Below are 18,613 nucleotides of genomic sequence, written 5' to 3' on the forward strand. Positions count from 1 at the left end.
TTATCCCTTTCCCTGAATCCTCACATCCTCCCCATCCCTGCACTTTCCCTATTCCTGACCCTAAACCTTTCACCCTCCTGGGTGTTGTGTCTGTCCATCCTCCCCATGCCATGCCATGCCATGCCATGCCATGCCATGCCATGCCATGCCATGCCATCCCATCCCATCCCATCCCATCCCATCCCATCCCCGCGTCCTTCCAGGCTCTGCATCCCTGCATCCTCCCCAACCCTGCATCCTCCCCATCCCGGGATCATCCCTGTTCCTGGATCCCCACATCCTCCTTAAACCTGGATTATCCATTTCCCAACCCTCCCCGATCCTGAATCCTCCCCATCCCATCCCTGCATCCTTCCAGGCTCTGCATCCTTGTATCCTCCCTAAACCTGCGTCCTCCTCGTCCCATCCCTGTATCCTCTCCATCCCTGAGCCCATCCCCGTGTCCCTCCTATCCCGAAGCTCTCTCCATCCTCCCCATCCCTGTCCTGGCCGCGGTTCCCGGCTCCCCTGTGCCTGGCGCTGGGAATGGTACAGCCCTGCCCGCAGCGCCCGCCGCTCCGGGGACGTTGCTGGAAGGTGAAGGCAGCGCTGCGGGGGCTGCGGCGGCCGCATCCCGCCCCGACTCTCGCCGGGAGAGAGAAGGGCTGGAAGGGACCCCGCGCCCAGCTCCGTGCCCATCCCTCCCGCGGCCCAGGCAGGAGCCATGACCCAGGGGAAGGTAGGAGGGAGGCCGGAGCGGGCAGGATCAGTCCGTCCCTGTTGCATAACGGCGCGTTTGGAGGAGGAAAGGGGGGTGGAGGGAAGGGGTTTGAGGAATAAAACGACGGATGGAGAGGGGAGCTGGGTACCTGCGCACCGACCCTGCCGTGGGGGCGGAAGGGACTGGGGTGTGGAAGGGGCTGGGGGGCTGGTTTGGGGGTTGGAGGCTGGTTTTGGGGTGATTTTGGGACTGGGGGCTGGTTTAGGGGTGATGGATGCCCAGCTCAAGCCCTGTGGACCTGTGGCCGTTTCCCCCCTCCCGCCCCCTCATCCCGGGGGGCTCCGGGAGGTGTTTGTGCTGTCCCATCCCTGTCCCCACCTGGCAGCACCCTGAGCACCTCCTGCCCGGCCCAGGGCCTCGGGATTTTGGGGATTTGGGGGTTCTCCAGTGCTCCCAGCCCGGGGAGGGGGGGTTGTGTATCCTCTGCCAGCTCATGCACCATCACCATGGCAACACTCTGGATGCAGCTCCATCCCTCTGGATCTCCTTGGATATCTGGGGGGTGGCGAGGGGGCTTCATGGTCTCAGCCCCCTAAACCCAAGGGACAGGGAAGGAGAGGGAAGGAGAGGGAAGGACAGGGAAGGACAGGGAAGGACAGGGAAGGACAGGGAAGGACAGGAGGACAGTCCCTGGGGCTGGCAGGGGAGGTGGCACAGCTGGATCTGCCTGTGGGTCACATCCCAGCCCGGCCCCTGCTGTGTTTTCAGGGCCTGTGACCCATTCCATGCAGCCCTTCTCACTCTGCCCTGTTCATGCAGAGCTCTGGGGCTCTCTGCCATCCCAGCCCCACATCCCTGGGATCTGTGGGGAGCCATTCCTGGGGCTGAGCTGGTTCTCCGTGGGCAGCAGAGGAGCCCAGGCTGACAGCTTATTCCAGGCCGGCCTGGAAGGTTAAAGGGATCATGTTCCCAAGGAGAGGCCAGTGCTCAGGTGGCCCCAGCTTGGCTCCTTGCTGCCATCCCAAGTCTTTCCAATGCTGGGAAGCAGCAGAGCTGAGCCTCCACAGGGACAGAGGGGAAGGAGCCAGGAGAAAATTCCAGAGGGCCAAACCAGAGCATTCCTGGGAGCAACTCCCCAAAATGGGTGTAAATGGGAATGAAGAATTCAGGATTTTCTGCCCAGGAACTAAAAGCTCTTTTTAAGGAGCAATGTAGGAAGTTTGATGAGAAGCAGAGAATTCCTTGGATGTTTTTGGTGTCACGTTGAGCCCGAGGCACTGCGGGGGCTCCCTGTCTCCCCTCAGACATCCCTGCCTGGAACTTCTCATCCCAATGAACACCTCAGGGGCTTTCCCCTCTCCCCTCATTCATGGATGTCCCTTCCTGGGGCCGTAGGGATGGGCCCGAGTCCAGTCCCCAAAAACAGCCGAGTATCTCCCAGGTCCTGACCCCTTTCCCAGAACCTTTCCGTGCCAGGTTCTTGTTCAGGGCGGTTTCTGGGATGCTTTTACTCAGATCTCTCTCTCCATTTGCCCCTTTCTGTGCAGCTCTCCGTGAACAGCAAACCGCCCAGCTCTGAGGGCCAGGGGGACAAGAAGGACAATGCCACAGCCCCCCCGGCTCCCCCGTCCTACGAGGAGGCGACAGCGGGAGAAGGGATGAAATCCGGGGCTTTCCCCGCCCCGCCCGCGGCCCCGCTCCACCCCAGCTGGGCTTACGTCGATCCCAGTAAGTCCTTCCATGGCTGTACTGGGGTGAGCCCCTGGGAAAGGGGCAGAGATCCCCCCAGGGTTGGAGAGGAGAGGGGGAACTGGGATTGGAGGTGGACCAGGATAAGAGCAGGACCAGGGATAAGAACAGGACCAGGATGTGGTGCCCAGTTTGGCCCAGGGCAGGGCTGCAGCCCTGAGCCTCTGTCTGCACAGGAGAGTCTCTGTCAAGGTATAAAATTCTCCATCTCCCCACGAGGATCTCCACCTACACATAAAAGCCTCCATGTGCAGATAAAAGCCTGTATCTGTAAATAAAAGCCATTCCAGCCCTCCTAGAGACCTCACCCCCTTCCAGACCTGGGAGTAAACTCCCTCCCAGTTCCATGGTGGGAGAAATCCCCATTTCCAGCTCGCTGCCCTGTGTGATCCCAGCTCCTGGGGCTGGATAGAAAGTCCTGGAGCAGCTGCAGGGCTCCCCCCAGCCCCTCCTGCAGCTCCTGCCTGCCCCCAGCTCTCAGAGCAGCTGAGGTGGCACAATTGGTGTCACAGCCCTGAGTGTGGCTCTTGGCAGCTGGTGGCAGAGCCGGGGAGGCTGGGACATAGCTGGAGCTGCAGGCTGGATTGTTCCAGCATCCTTGTGGCCATTCCTGGGCAAACCAACAGTTTTTCCAACACCCAGGAGCTCCCTGGAGCTCCTGCTGTGCCCAGGGAATGGCTGCAGGTTTGCAAATGGGGCTGGATGGGGATGGGGGGGGCTGGGAAGTGACCCTGGGGGTGGCCGAGTGCTTGCTCAGCGCAGTTCCAGCCAGGGAAAATGCTGGAAGGATGGGATTTAGGGGCTGCTGAGCCCTTGCCCTGCTCCTTCCTTTGCTGCTTGTTCCATCCAGCTGCACGGATGGGATGCCTGGGGAAGGGGAAGGAGTGAAAACTTCCCGTGGTGTGTCTGTGCTGGCATATTCCGATGGTTTCTCAGGCTTTTCCCTGAGGATCAGAGGGGATAAATCCCCCCCAGGTGGCTCTGGGGACCATTTGGATTTTTCTGCTGTCACGATGAATTAGGGCAGGTGAGGCCCAAATGGGGTGGGATGAAATATTTTGAGTTTAGGGGGTGGGATAGGGTATTTTGGGTGTCCAGGTGGGAAATCCACTCCCTGGGATGTCTCACACCTTGCTGGGAGCATGTGGAGAGGAGGGATGTGGATTTGGGGTTGTTTCTGTGACAATGAACTCAGGACACACTGTCCTGCTGTGGGGACGCCAGGAGGGAGGAGGACAAACCCCTCCAGTTCACCGGGGCACTGAGATGCCAACTGGGTGTTTAGGGGCCAATTGGGTGTTTGGGGGCTGGGATTGCTTTGGTGCAGGAGGCCTGGAAGTGTCCCAGGGATTCTCTGAGCCAATGAGGAATCCAGGGGAACACACAGGAGGTTCAGCTCCAGTGGGGCAGGAAGGAAGGGCCAAGGGATTTATTGACAACAGAACAGCACCAGGGATTTGTTTCCTGCTGAGGTCACCTAAGTGAGGCTTTTGCATTTTCAATGAGCAACTTTTGATGAGGAAAACAGGAGAAATTCAGGATAAGGACCTTGAGTTTGGCTTTCCTGGTGTCTGCTCTGAATTTAAGAGGGTCTTTGCTCCATCCTCCTGAAGGATTTGGGTATCCCTGAGCTTTAGGAGGAGGGGAGGCATCTGTGGACCAGGCAGGGACAGAAATGTAAAGCAGGAAAATCACACAAATGTCCTTCACTGGAAACCCAGCACGGGGGACTTTGGTGACAAGGAGGAGACATCAGCAAGGAGGCAAAAAGGGCACAGAATTATCCTGGAATGGTTTGGGTGGGATGGGACCTTAAAGCCCATCCAGTCCCACCCCCTTCCTTGGGCAGGGACACCTTCCACTATCCCAGGTTGCTCCAAGCTCTGTCCAGCCTGGCCTTGGACACTTCCAGGGATGGGGTAGGGAAAACCAGCAACAAGAGCTTCTGTTCCTGTTTTGGCAAAGCGGAGACTGGTGTAATGATTTGAGGATTCGGGGGAAGATTTTTCTCACTAGTGGCATCAGAGCTGTTTCCTCCTTTTTCAAGATTGATTCCCTGGGTCTCTGCATGGAAATAGGATTGAGGGATGGACCTCAGGGAGCTGCCAGGAGCTGCTCTCAGAGCAGGGACGTTGTTGACAAAAGCCACGATGCAAACACAGCTCAGGAGAGCAGCGAGGGAATCCTCCTGCTCCCACTGGGGATGCTGAGTCACGGCTGCTCTAGGGATGTCTCAGGTTTAATTTGGTTTTTTCTCACCCGAGATTCCAAGGCTGGTGGTTCGAGTGGGCTCTGGGGGAGTGATTTTCTCTCTTGACTTCTGAAGGATTTAGGGTCTGTTGTCTGATCTGTGTCTCTGTGTTCTGTGCTGAGCTCGGTGCTCGGTGCAGCGCGAGAATGGTGAAGAGTCTCAAGGTCTTGGTTTTCTTAGTTTCTCGCGTTGTTTATTAGTTCTTATCTTACAATTCTCAGTGTCCAGCCAAGATGTTCACAGTAGCTTGGACACGATGTGATTCCCCTGTGTCCGGCCAAGATGTTCACAGCAGCCTGGACACGAGGTGACTCCCTCTATGATGAGAGGTCGCTACCTCTTATACAGATAACTACGTACCCATTGTTTACAATTCTATGCCAATGTCTATCACCTGTACTAACAGGGTCATTTCTACTTTGATCCAATCCACTGAAAATCCTTTGTGCCCATGTCACTGCAGAAGATGGATGCCAAGGGAGAAGAAGAAGCCAGGGCACCGCCCTAAAAACTCCATCTTGTCCCTTTGCATCTACATTCTAAAAACCCAAAACTACAAAATCTTCTACACAGTGATAACTACACTACTCTCTGTCACACATTTGTGACTTGCAATTCTTCTCTCTGTTAGATGTTTTTCACATGGACCAAAATCAAAGATCATGTCTTCCTGGGCTCTGTGCCAGGCAAACTCGCCTGCACAGACCCCAGACCCTCTTTTTCGGGTCCCAGGCCTCTCTACCGAGGTCTGTGACTTTCCAGGGCAGCCAGAGGGATGCCCTGGACTCCAACAAGGATGCTTTAATATCCAGGGATGATCCCAGACCTCCAGTTGCTGTGGAAGGTTTGGTGTCTCCTCAGACAGGGATTAAGCCTGGTGTTGGGATGGTTGGTGGGAGAGTTCCCTGCTCTGTTCCCAGGGATGGTCCCAAGCAGCGGCAGGAGTGGGAAGGGAGCAGAGGAACACCTGGGAATTTGGGGCACCTGAGCTGTGATTTTCTCCCTGGGGTCAGGTTCTGGCAGCTGGGGAATTCAGGGGGGAATTGGGGTGGGAGCTGCTCTGTTTGGCCTCTCTGCAGGCACCAGCCCCAGCTATGGCAGCGGGGGGTACCCGGGGGACACGGAGCTGCTCACGACCTTCAGCTGGGATGACCGCAACGTGCGCAGGGTGTTCATCAGGAAGGTGAGGGAGGGACGTGTCCCTTGTGCTCTGGGCCAGCACAGCTGGAGCCCCCCAGCCCTCGGAGGGGCCTGGCTGTGCTGGATTCTGGGATCCATGGATCTCCTCTCCCTGCAGGTTTATGCCATCCTGATGGTCCAGCTCCTGGTCACTGTTGTCATCGTGGCTTTCTTCACCTTCTGGTAGGTGCTGACGCAGCTGGGCCCCGGGCCTTGGGCAGGTTCCTGGGCTTGTGTCACACCTGGATTTTTTTCTGAGCATTCCAATAGAAAAGCAAAGCTGAGGGAACACTCAGAGATCCCTCAGTGCTTTTGCTCCCATTCCCACCCACACTCAGAATTGGATCCTCCATCCTGGGTGGTGCCCTGGGCTGCTGCCCCTGGGCAGTAACTGCTGGGTTTCCCCTGTGGGAGTTACCGGATCCCAGCTCCAGGGGCTGGGTTCCCTGCCCTGCTCATCCCCCTCTCCAGCTCAGATGACTGAGCGCTCCGGGTGTGTGTGGCTCGTGTTGCCTCCAGAATAAATAATGGATCACTGCCAGCCTGAGGATTTGGGCTCCCTAATCCCCTGTGGGAACTGTTCTTGGCCAGCTCCGGTGTGGAATTGGGGGAGCAGCGCTGCCCTTCCCACCTGGCAGCTGGAATTCCGCTCCACAGGCTCAGGCTGCTGAGGGGATTCACTAAGGCTGGGTTTTTAATCCCCACACCAGGGCTGTCCCTGGGGTTCACTGAGCAGGGAGCTGGGAGGCATTGGATTTTTCCTGCTCAGGATCTTTCCTTCTGTCTTGCAGTGAACCGGTCAAGGGCTACATCCAGACCCACTCTGCCTGGTATTGGGCTTCCTAGTGAGTATCCCTGGCTTTTCCTGCAGCCTTGTGTGCTCCAGGCACCCTGGGTGGGGCTGTGGGGATGTGGGAAGGGTCTCCGACACTTCCCAAACACTTCCCTGTCCTGCATGTGAAGAATCACTCCAAAGTATCCAGGGGCAGCTGGGGAAGGTCATGGAATCATGGGTTGGGTTGGGTTGGGAGGGACCTTAAAGCCCATCCAGCGCCTCCCCTGCCGTGGCAGGGACACCTCCCACTGTCCCAGGGTGTCCAAGCCCTGTCCAGCCTGGCCTTGGGCACTGCCAGGGATACAGGAGCAGCCACAGCTGCTCTAAGCAACCAACCCATGGGTAAGCCTGAGGTGAGCAGATGGAAAATCTCACCTGAATGAGCCAGAGACACAAGAGAGGTGAACTCCAAACACTTCCCCCAAAATGGCCCTAGAAACCAAGGTTAAAGTAAATACCTGAGTGTTTCCTGCAGAAAACCAGAGAAAATGGGGAGATTTCTAGGGAAATGGTGTAGAAACTCCTACATGAGACCTGGAAGGATGTTCAGGCTGCCTTAGAGGATTGATTTTGGGAATGTCCCCTGGGGAGCTCCAAAGACCTCCTTGCAGAGCATCCAGGAAAACACTGCAGAACCCTATATGTGACACCTAGAAGGATGTTCAGGGTACCGTGGAGGATGAATTTTGGGATATCCCCCTTGGAAGCCAGGTAGTTGCCAGGGTTTCCATTACATAACACCCAGTGGATATGGGGGGATAGATTGGGAGGTGTTGGGATGTTCCTGGCCATGTCTGAGTGGGGCTGTCACTCCTGGGGCTCCATCTCAGAGCCCTGAAGTTGAGATGCCATTTCCTGGTCCCCAGAGCTTCCAAGTCCTGGTATCTCCTGGCTCCATGGTTTCCGGGCTGCTGGTGGGGTCAGTGCTGCTCATTAAGTGTGAGATGAACTCAGCTTTAATCAGTTCACATCCAAATCAGGAGATGAGACACAGGCTTATATAACCTGGAGAAACCCTCCAAAGGGCAGAAATGGAGCTTCCGGCAGCTCCGGGGCACCAGGAGGGAACCAAAGGTGCTCTAGGGGGCAGCCGGGGTTGGACAGGCAGTGTCACCTCACAGGGGACAGGGACAGGAAGCTCAGCCATGTTCAGGTCCCTACCTTGGCCTCTGGGGTCACCTCTTCCTGCCCAGATGGAGTTTATTCCCTTCTATTTTCTGTAGGAACACCCCTGGGGCAGCTGGGGGAGTTCTGTCCCAGAGGAATTTCCCCCCTGGTCATTGTCCCCCTGTGCCCAGGTGAGACCCCACCTGCAGAGCTGCTCCAGCCCTGGGGCACAGGGAGGATGAGGAACTGCTGGAGCCAGTCCAGAGGAGGCCACGGAGCTGCTCCCAGGGCAGGAGCCCCTCTGGAGCCAGGCTGGGAGAGCTGGGGGTGTTCACAGAGAGAGAAGGGAAAGGAGACTTTGGAGCCCCTTCCAGGGCCTAAAGGGGCTCCAGGAGAGCTGGAGAGGAGCTTGGGACAAGGGATGGAGTGCCGAGACACAGGGAATGGCTACCCACTGCCAGAGGGCAGGGATGGATGGGACATTGGGAATGAATTCCTCTCTGTGAGGGTGAGGAGACCTGGAATGGATTTCCCAAAGAAACTGTGGCTGCCCCTGGATCTCTCGAAGTGTCCAAGGCCAGGTTGGATGAGGCTTGGAGCAACCTGGCATAGTGGGAGGTGTCCCTGCCATGGCAGGGTGGGATGGGATGGATTTTAAGGTCCCTTCCCACCCAGGCCATTCCATGACTTTAATATTGTCTGTTTTTTCACTGCCCAGTGAGCCAAGTCCTTTCCTCCATTCCAATATCTCCAAATCCTTTTCCTGCTCCATGCCTGGATCTCCTTCCTAACCAGAGACCTCTGTAAAACATGACCTCTGGGAGCCCCAGGATGTTTTCCCAGTGCTGGTCTAGCACCTCAGTGGGAATAAATCCAGAGCAGACAGGGGATGGAGAACCCCACTGGCTCTGTGCTCCCAACAGTCTCCTCCCAGCTGCTCAGCCGTGTCCAGCCTGGCTTTCCTGGTTTCCCAGTGGGAGAGCTGGTTCTGGGTTTATCTCAGTGCCCTGCCCATGGCCCTGGGCTCTGCCGTCACCTCCCAGCCTTGGCCGAGGGTCAGCAGCTATCGGGAGCCATCAGCACGTCCTGCTGCCCAGGGAGAGCAGGGGGAGCAGCTTCCAGAGCCTGGAAAAACACCCAGCTGTGGGCAGGAGAGCCTCCCTCAGCTCTGGGGCTGCTGGGCTTTGAGAGGGGTCAGATCCTGGGTGATAAAAACTGCCAGGACCTGTGTGGGGCTGGGCAGCCACGGCATGTTGGGCTCTGCTGAGCCAGGAGGATCCTCCTGCCCTGGGCTCATCCCTGAGGCCTTCCCCGAGCAGCTTCTCCTGCCTTGGGCTCATCCCTGAGCAGCTTCTCCTGCCCTGGGCTCATCCCTGAGCAGCTTCTCCTGCCCTGGGCTCATCCCTGAGCAGCTTCTCCTGCCCTGAGCTTGTCCCTGAGCAGCTTCTCCTGCCCCAGGCTCTTCCTCAGGCACTCCTGCAGCAGAATCCTGGAATGGGTTGGGTTGGAGGGACCTTCAAGTCCATCTAGTGCCCTCCCCCCGCCATGGGCAGGGACACCTCCCACTATCCCAGTTTACTCCAAGCGCTGTCCAGCCTGGCCTTGGGCACTTCCAGGGATGGAAAGTCCAAAACTTCCCATTCTTGGAGGGATGTGCCATGGGAGCAGCTCTCTCCTCCAGCACAGCCTGTCCAGCCCTGCCTGAGCCTGGTCACTTTTCCAGCCTTTGGTTTAAGAACCTCCAGCCTCGACACCACCAAGCCAGAAAGGGTTTGGAAGCAAGGGGCAAAGCCTGGCACCTCCATGTGAGAAACTCACAGAATCATGGAACCTTGGAATCATGAGGGTTGGGAAAACCCCTGGAGATCATTGAGTCCAACATCAGCCCTCCACTCAGCCCTGACCATGTGCCCCAGTGCCACATCCACAGGCTTTTGGACACTTCCCAGGATGGGATTCCACCGCTGCCTGGGCAGCCCCTTCCAATGCCCGACCTCCCTTTCCATGGAGGAATGGAAGGAGTTAGGAATGGTTTCCTAAGAGCCAACACAAATCCAGTTCTTGTCCTGATTGTCATTAACACATTTGGGTGTTCTCTGGGATCTGAACCCGACCTTGGCTCTGCTCTGAATCCAGCCCTCAGCTTTTCCAGGGATGTTTTGTCCCACCCTGGGGATGGGCACATGCAGGGGGGGCCTGAGGGCAGGAAGGAGCTTAGTGACAGGGACCAGGGGTAGGAACTACCCTGAACACCCCATCCCATGGGAATTCCCCCCTGCCCCACCATCCCAGGCTGGTTTTCCCCCCTGAAGTCTCCCTCTCTCCTTGCAGCGCCGTTTTCTTCGTCACCTACCTGATCCTCGCCTGCTGCTCCGGGCCCAGGTAAAGGGATGGCTTTGGGATCTGGGACAGCCTGGGGAATGCTGCAGGGATGTTTTCCAGCCCTGTTATGGGGCAGGGATGGAGCTGTGCCAGCACTGGGATGCAGCTGCTGTCTTTCCACGGGATTGTGGAATGGTTTGGGTTGGAAAGGACCTTAAAGCCCATCCGGTGCCACCCTGCCATGGGTAGGGACACCTCCCACTGTCCCACAGTGCTCCAGGTCCCATCCAACCTGGCCTTGGACACTTCCAGGGATGGGGCAGCCACAGCTGCTCTGGGAAACCTGTTCCAGATGCTGCAAACAGCTGTTCCAGGCCTGCTGCAGCCTTGGGTTGCTGCAGCTCAGGAATCCAATTGCAGCTGTGACTTTGCAGCAGAAACTGCCCCGTTTGCAGCTCTGGATTCTGGGAATGAAACATTCCAGAGGATGCTCCTGGCAGCTCCCAGTGAGGCAGGAATATCCTGGGGACTTTTGTCCTGCTGGCCTGGGAGGACCCCAAGTGCCCTGTGGCTCCCAGCAGGGTGACTGTGCCCTGCACAGGACACTAATTATCAGCATGGGCATTAATTACCCAGTAGAGTCATTAATTACCCTTGCAGTCACTATTTACCCTCACGGTCACTGATCCCCTGGCACAGCCCCTGCTGACTGGCCTGTTTCCTTTGCAGGAGATACTTCCCATGGAATCTGATCCTGCTCAGCATCTTTGTGAGTAGCACATCTGGCCAACATCTGCCCTGTGGTCAGAGTGGCTCCAAGGACGTGCACAGGCTGGCATTCCTGGGGAAAAGTGGGAATTTCATCCTCTCATTGTCCTGTGCTTGGGCTGAGGAACTATGGTTGCACTGGGATGGGAGAGGGTGGAAAAAAAGGGAGCCTTTGTTAAAAAATTGCAAAAAATAATCTGTGGAGTCTGGTGGGAACTGGGATTGGATTGGGTGGGAAGTGGGCTGAGAACTGGAATGGGAACTGGGGTCAGAGCTGAGATGATCAGGGACGGGAGCTGGAATGTGGGACGGGAGCAGAGATGGGAGTTGGGATGCGGGAGGGATGCAGGAGCAGGGGATGCTCCCGTGCCCTTTGCCCTCCCTCTGCCCTCTCCTGTGGCTGTTAGTCACTGGAGGGTTCCAAACACTGCCAGAGTTCCTTCTCCTAAGAGTCTGAGAGGCTCCCCTGCCCTTTTCTCTGGGACTGAGGGATTTCCTGTGGTGTCTGCTCCCGGGACACGAGGGCACTAACCTGGCTCTGTTTTCCCCCAGACCCTGTCCATGGCCTATCTCACTGCCATGCTTTCCAGGTGGGTTGGCCACTGTCCTGTGTCCTGTCTCTTCCTAAAAAATATTCCCTATTCCTGAGGTACCTGAGCCACCTGAGCTGTCTGGGGCTCCCAGCAGCTGTGCAAAGCTGGAGCTTCCTAGTGAAAACACTTTCTAAGGAAGGTTTCCAAGGCCTGTCCCTGTCCCAGGGGAGGCAGCACTGGGGGATTCCCACATCCCAAATCCTGCAGGAGAGCCCTGGAGGCCCGGGACAGGGCAGCACCTGGATGGGCTGGAGGTGACCACAGTGGTCCCACGTTCCTCACTGGGCAGGTCCCAGGCAGATGGGGCTGCAGTGAGCCAAGGAGTTTTTTCCAGCAGTTTCAGGACTTTGTATCCCACAGCCTGTTGCCTTCTGCTCATTTGCACTGGGAAATCTGCTCCTGGCTCACGTGGGAGCCTGGAGAGAGGGACATGATCCAGGGTGGGTGATGGATGCACTGAGACAAAGAAATCTGCGGCCTCAGCAGCTCCAGGGGGAAAACTCCAGTGACTCTGCACAAATCCCCCCGGGGAGAGCAGGACTGGGTTTTCCAAGGGCTGAGCCTGGCACTGCTGCCAAAATTCTGATCCAGCCTGGAAACCATTCCAGCCTGAGTCTGCAGCCTCTGTCCCTGCTCCAATCCCTCCTTCCTGCCCTTTTCCAAAAGCCAGAGTGGGCAGGAGCCCAGGAGCTGCTCCTTTGGTTTCCCCTCATGCTGCCTGAGTTTTCTCATCCTGGTTTTGTTACCTCCCAGTCAGGATCTTCCCCATTCCCTGTCTGTCCATGGACAGTGGGATTGGTGGACTTGGAGCTGCTCCAGAGCTCTGGGAGACCCAGATGGACCCTCCTGCCTTCCCTCCATCCTTCAAAACAGCAGGAAAACCCATCCAGGCTTTTTTCTGTCCTTCCTTTTTTAGCATCAATGTATATTGATAATTCCAGTGCTGTTTGTGCCCATAGGATTCATGCTTTCCTTGCCAAGCTCCTGCCTGTCTGAATCCCCCCTTCCCATCCCCGTGGGAATGATCCAAACGTGCTTTTCCTGGTGATTTTGCAGTTACTACAACACCAAGTCAGTGCTGCTGTGCCTCGGGATCACGGCCCTGGTCTGTCTGTCCGTCACCATCTTCAGCTTCCAGAGCAAGGTGGGACTATGGGAGCCTCCCTGGGGAAGAGGCAGCTCTGGGACAGGACAGGGGGAGCTGGGGGTGTCTGGAAGGCTCTGGATAACAGGACCAGCCCCAGGGATGTGGGGATGTCACCAGAAGTTGGAGCAGATCAGGACACGGTAGGAAGGGATGTGGCCAGGATGTAAATGGGGCTGGAAGATGTTGATACATGGGGATAAAATGAGATTTTTTTTTTGTGGATTGGGATGTGCCATAGGTGTAAATGGGACTGGAAGGTGCTGACATGGGGTAATCTGGGATTGTTGGAGGATTGGGATGTGTCCAGAATGTCAGTGGACCTGGAAGAGGCTGTGTGGTGGTAAACTGAGAATTCTGGAGGGTTGGGCTGTGGGATACAGAGGGACACAAAGGTGTGCAATGGATTTGGGATTCCTGGAGCGTTGCAGGACCCGAGCCCTTCCCTGTGGCACTAACAGGGATTTGGGAAGTGTTGGCTCTGGCCAGGGGGTGGCTGCTGGGGTGGAGAGGCAGAACCAGCTCCAGGTGAGTTCCAGGGGGACTCAGGAGCTCTGGCTGCCCCTGGATTCAGCTCCTGGAGTGGGAAATTCCTCCTGGAATTGACCATTCCTTCTCCTTTCTGCAGTTCGACTTCACATCGTACCAGGGCATTCTCTTTGTGCTGCTCATGGTGCTGTTCCTGGGGGGGCTGGTCCTGGCTGTCATCCTGCCCTACCAATATGTGAGTGACCAGCTGGGCCAAACTGGGCCAAACTGGGCGCTGGGAGGGGGGGCCCAACTCCCCAAAAACCCCCATGGAGGGTCAGAAGAGCAGGGGTCATTCTCTGGGATGGACCACGAGATACGGCTTGAGGATGGAAGTGGCCCAGGGCTGAGGGCGTTTCCTGCTGTTCCTGGTGTGGAATCATGGAACGATTTCAGTCAGGAGGGACCTCAAAGCCCGTACAATCCCACCCCTGCCATGGGCATGGACATCTCCCACTGTCCCAGGCTGCTCTAACCTGGCCTTGGGCACTCCCAGGGATCCAGGGGCTCTGGGAAATCCATTCCAGGGCTCCCCATTCTCAAAGGGAGGAATTCCTTCCCAACATCCCATCTGTCCCCTGTCCTCTGGCAGTGGGAAGCCATTCCCTGTGTCCTGTCCTTCCATCCCTTGTCCCCAGTCCCTCTCCAGCTCTTCTGGAGCCCCTTTAGGCCCTGGAAGGGGCTGTGAGCTCTTCCTGGATCCTTCTCCTCTCCAGGTGAACACCTCCAGCTCTCCCAGCCTGGCTCCAGCCCCTAGATGAGCTCCATGGCTCCCTTTGGACTCCTTCCAACACATCCATGCCCTTCCTGTGCTGGGACCCCCTGGATGCAGATGGGGTCTCACCTGAGCACAGATGCCTCTGCTCAGGCCTCAGTTTCCCCTCAGGAAAACCAGGGAAATGAGCACAATAAACTCTGTCCCAAGTCCAGGACAGGACTTGGGCTCAGGACTAACACACAGCACCTGCAGAGTTCAAATCTTGAGGCCTCAATGACCCTGAGGTCTGAGTGACCCTCAGGAGCCAAGGGGACAGTGACACCCCTGTGTGTCCCCAAGGCACAGCTGCCAACAGCTCCAGCCACTTCTTTTGGCCTCTTGAGCCACTCCTGGCCCCAGCTGTGCCCAGGGGAAATCCTGGAGCAGTTTCCAAGCACACTGGAGCAGGGCTGTGCTGCATCCAAGGGTGTCTCATCCTGGCGGGTGTCACTCCCAGGGAGCCTGGCAGGTGTCATAAATCACCCAGGAGGCTCCTGGGATCCCAAATCCCAAATCCTTCCCCATCCCAGCCAGCTCCTCTGCCCTTAGTCATTCCCTAAGGGAGACCTCTAGGACATTCCCACTGGTCCCAGCCCTGGAGTGCTGGACAAATCCAGCCTGGGGATTCCAAATGGTTGGATTTTGGCTGTCTGGGCTTGAGCTTCTCCTTTTCCCAGTGGGAAGGTGAGGCTGGAGCAGCTCCTAGTGCCAAAGCACAGCCATGAAACTGGAGAGATGACTCCTCCTCGTGTGACACATGGCGAGATAAGCGCAGTGGGAGGCAGGAATGAGCCCAGGAGGCAGGAGGTGACTCTGGAGAGGGAGAAGAAATCCCTGGAGAGGCAGGGACAGCGCTGGCTTCACTGAACCCATCTCGGGTTGAACCAGCACCTTCTCCTGGTTCCTCTGGGCCACAGCAGGGGCTGAGCTTTGGTCCCAATTCCAGTGAAATTCCACCTGTGACTCCCACGGGTGAATGTATTTAAATTGCGTTTGTTAATTAATCACAGAATCATGGAATATCCCAAGGGGGAAGGGAACCACCAGGGTCATGCACTCCTGGCCCTGCCCAGACATCCCAACAATCCCACCTTGTACCTGGGCATTGTCCAAATGCTCCTGGAGCTCTGGCAGCTCTGGGGAGCTGCTCCAGTGGGGGAAGAACTTTTTCCCAATATCCAACCCAAAGCTCCCCTGACACAGATCCAGCAGTTCCCTCAGGCAAATTAATGCTGGGTCTGGCTCTTGGTATATTTGGTGTTTCTCCCAGTGGGATCAGCCGTGTTTGGGTAAATAAATCCATTCTGGGGGTGCTCCAAGGTGTTCCCATCAGGAGAGTGCTGAGACTGGGACGTGTGGCTGCCCCACAAGTGTCCAGGGCCAGGGTGGACATGGGTTGGAGCAACCTGGGATAGGGGGAGGTGTTCCTGCTCATGGCAGGGGTGGGATTGGACGGGCTTTAAGGTCCCTTCCAACTCAAACCACTCCATGATTTCCACAGGACAGTCACTGGGGCCAAGTGCTGTTTGGAATAACAAACACCTGATGGAGTTTAGGAGCCAAATGGATACAAAGGCCTCAGAGAGGGAGGAACTGAGCCCCATGTCCTGTTCTGTGCCATAGAAACATTCCCAAAGAAACTGTTGAAGCTGGAAGTGGTGCAAATCCAGCCTGGGCTTTTAGAGCGCTTTCCCAACTTTCCCCTTTCACCTGGTAGCCAAATACCTTGGCAGTGAAGTCCTGCATAGCCCATTCTGTCAGCTCTGATGGCTGTATCCGTGTCCCTGTGTCCCTGTCCATGTCCCTGTCCTTGTCTGTATCCATGTGTCCCTGTCTGTGTGTCCCTGTCCATGTCCCTGTCTGTATCCATTTCTGTGTTTATGTCCATGTGTCCCTGTCGCTGTGCCTGTGTCCATGTGTCCCTGTCTGTGTCCATGTCAATGTCCCTGTCCCCGTGTTGTTGGATTATTCCTTTTTCTGACCTGGAGATGGGGCTCCTGAAAGGCATTTTAGAGACTTTTATTCCATTTTCAGTCTCATGTGAAGGGTTAGACGGTGCAGATGTTACAATTCATGCCGTCAAAATCAGAAGCCAAACTATTTTCTAATAACAATACATTATTGGCTTATCAGCTTTTGTCACACAATGCTGCTAATGCCTTAAAGCCAATCATCTAAAATTACCCCTTGTGGGTTCCTGCTACAAGGCATTTTTCATAGTTTTATTTCTCAAAAATATCTGGTCTATTTGCAAAGTCATAATTTGAAACTTATTTCTAGTTCAATTTCTCCCTCAGCAATGTCTGTCCTATCCCATGGCCTTTTTAAGTCAGCATATTTTATCTCAGAGTTTGCACAGAGATGCACAAGACTGTGTGAGCCTTCTGTGAGGCTCTGAAATTCGCTACAAACCCATTTCCCACACTGTGCCCATGCCTTTCAGGTCCCGTGGCTCCATGCGATCTACGCTCTGCTCGGGGCTGGGATCTTCACCATGGTGAGTGGCTGCTCCCGGGAGCCAGGACAGATTGGGAAGGGATCTTGGAGTGTCACAGGGAGCCAGGGCAGGGATTGCAGAGCTTGGGGAGCCCTGGGGCAGCGATCCCCGTGGGAGAGGAGCCCGGCACGGGAGGTGCAAGCACGGGGCAGGGTGTGAGTGCCACGCTCTGTGGGGTGAGCAATCCCCCCTGGATGGCTCTGCAGGGATCCTGGGGACAGGCCAAAGGTGCCTCTGGAGAGGAGCAGGCAGAGCTGAGCTCTGGGAGTGATGGGATCCAGGGATGAGACCGCACAGTGGAGTCGGGGCTGGCTGGGTGAGAGTGAGCCAAGGATTGGGATGAGTTTGGCTCACAGAGGTGCAGAAAGACAGGGAAGGCTGAGGCTGGGGATTAAGAGGCATTAGGAGGGTTTACATAGGCGGGAAAATCCCTGGAGCTGGGCAGGTCCTCCAAGGAAAGGCTTGGCTTGTTCCTGGTGGTCCCTCCCCAGAGCCTCTTGCAGAGGGACTCCCGGCAGTGCTGGGCTGGGACTCGGCCAGGGGCAGTGTCTGGGAGGTGCCCGGAGCTCCCTGGAGCTGGGCTCAGCCTAGGGCTGCCCTGGGCTCCGAGGCAGTGCCCACTGGGCACATTGGGAACTGGAGCAGTTGAGCAATTGCCTTTAGCACCCATAAAAGTCACTCCAAGGGAGTGCAGGGAGCTCGGCGCTGATTCACGGCTCAAGATCCCTCTGTAAAGTACAAGGAGGCTTTGACATCTGATAATTACCCCATAAACATCAGTCAGAGCCTCGGCCTGGCCCTGCCAGGGCAGCTCAGCTGGGATTTGTTCTGGGGGGATAAAACAGCATTTTATGGAGGATTGTGCAGCCCTGGAGAGCTCTGGAGCCATGGGGGACAGCAGGGTGGCAGGAGGAGAAAATGGATTGCAGCCATGCCTGGCATTTCTGGTGGTGCTGCTGCACGTCCTGTTGGGGCCAGGTCACCCTGTGACCACCTCGTTCCCTGCTTCCCACCCAGGGGAGGTGTGGGAATAACAAGTTGTGGGCTCTGGGAGATGAGGAGGAGGGAGGGTGGCTCCAGAGCTGGCCCTGGGATGGAGGAAACCTGAGAAAAGAGGGCCAGGAGTGGGAATTACACTCGGGGTTTGATTGTCAGGAGGGAAATGAGGGAAGGGGAAAGTTGCAGCTCATTCAGTGCCTTGTTCTGAGCTCTTAAATTGTGGTTACAGCCCATAAAAAGGGGCTGCACTTTTGTCCTGGGTCCAGGGAGGCAGTGGAGACTTCTCCTGTCATTAGAGCCCTTCCTGCCACCCTGGGCCAAACCTCACTGCCCTGGGCTTTCCTCCTTTCCCTTCCAGTTCCTGGCCCTGGACACGCAGATGCTGATGGGGAACCGCCGGTACTCGCTGAGCCCCGAGGAATACATCTTCGGAGCCCTCAACATCTACCTGGACATCATCTACATCTTCTCCTTCTTCCTGCAGTTTTTTGGCTCCAGCCAGGAGTGAGGGTAGCAGGGCAGGATCCTCCCTGTGCTGGCAAATGTGAGGGGTTCAACTGAAAAGCAGAGGTGAAGGGGTTAAAAAACCACCGACCTGACCCAGTCCCTCCCTGCCTGGTCCATCCAACGCACTGAGGAGCCCCGGGCCCCTCTCGCAGCTTTGTACATTTGCTGTCAGGCCTTTGTGACCCAGAGAGCAAAGCAGGGCTTCAGTGTCGTGTCCCTCCTGCCTCCTCCACTCCCGCCCAGCCCAGACCAGTGCAGAGACTGGCGGCAGGAGACCGGGACCCTCCCGGCCCCAGGGGCTGCTGGAGGTGTCCTCTGAGTCCTGCCTGTCACGGGGTGAAAGTGCTGCCACAAAACAATGGTGAGGGCAGCAGAGCAGGGAATTTGGTCAGATCCTGGCAGGAAAAGCAGCTGAGCCCTGGCAGGGAAAAGCCTTGGGGAATCCATGCATTGCCCTGTTTCCTACATTCCCTTGGAGGTTGGTGGCCTCTGCGCTATTCCTGGTGGCTCCTGCTGTTGTGGAGTGTGGGATCACACAGCTGGATTTCAGTGCTCCAGGCACAGGTAACCTGTTTGTTCAGGACGTGCAGCTCTCTGAGGTCATCCCTGGTGCAGGAAGGATTCCGCTGGATCCCTTGCATCTGGCTGTGGAGCTGAGCATTCCCCTTCCCCTTCCC

General features: G+C 56.6%; 1 protein-coding gene across 1 annotated transcript; it reads left to right on the plus strand.

Annotated features, from left to right (window-relative positions):
• Positions 1–513: 513 nt before the first annotated feature.
• Positions 514–18,613, plus strand: FAIM2 (Fas apoptotic inhibitory molecule 2). Its single transcript, XM_083881224.1, has 12 exons — positions 514–718; positions 2,248–2,428; positions 5,780–5,883; positions 5,998–6,062; positions 6,671–6,724; positions 10,153–10,203; positions 10,873–10,912; positions 11,464–11,501; positions 12,561–12,648; positions 13,277–13,372; positions 16,377–16,430; positions 17,788–18,613. The coding sequence occupies exons 1-12, from the start codon at positions 704–706 to the stop codon at positions 17,935–17,937; spliced, it is 936 nt and encodes a 311-aa protein (XP_083737350.1). The 5' UTR covers positions 514–703; the 3' UTR covers positions 17,938–18,613.

Source organism: Zosterops lateralis (genome assembly GCF_965231275.1).
Source record: "Zosterops lateralis genome assembly, chromosome: 32".
Classification (NCBI taxonomy): domain Eukaryota; kingdom Metazoa; phylum Chordata; class Aves; order Passeriformes; family Zosteropidae; genus Zosterops; species Zosterops lateralis.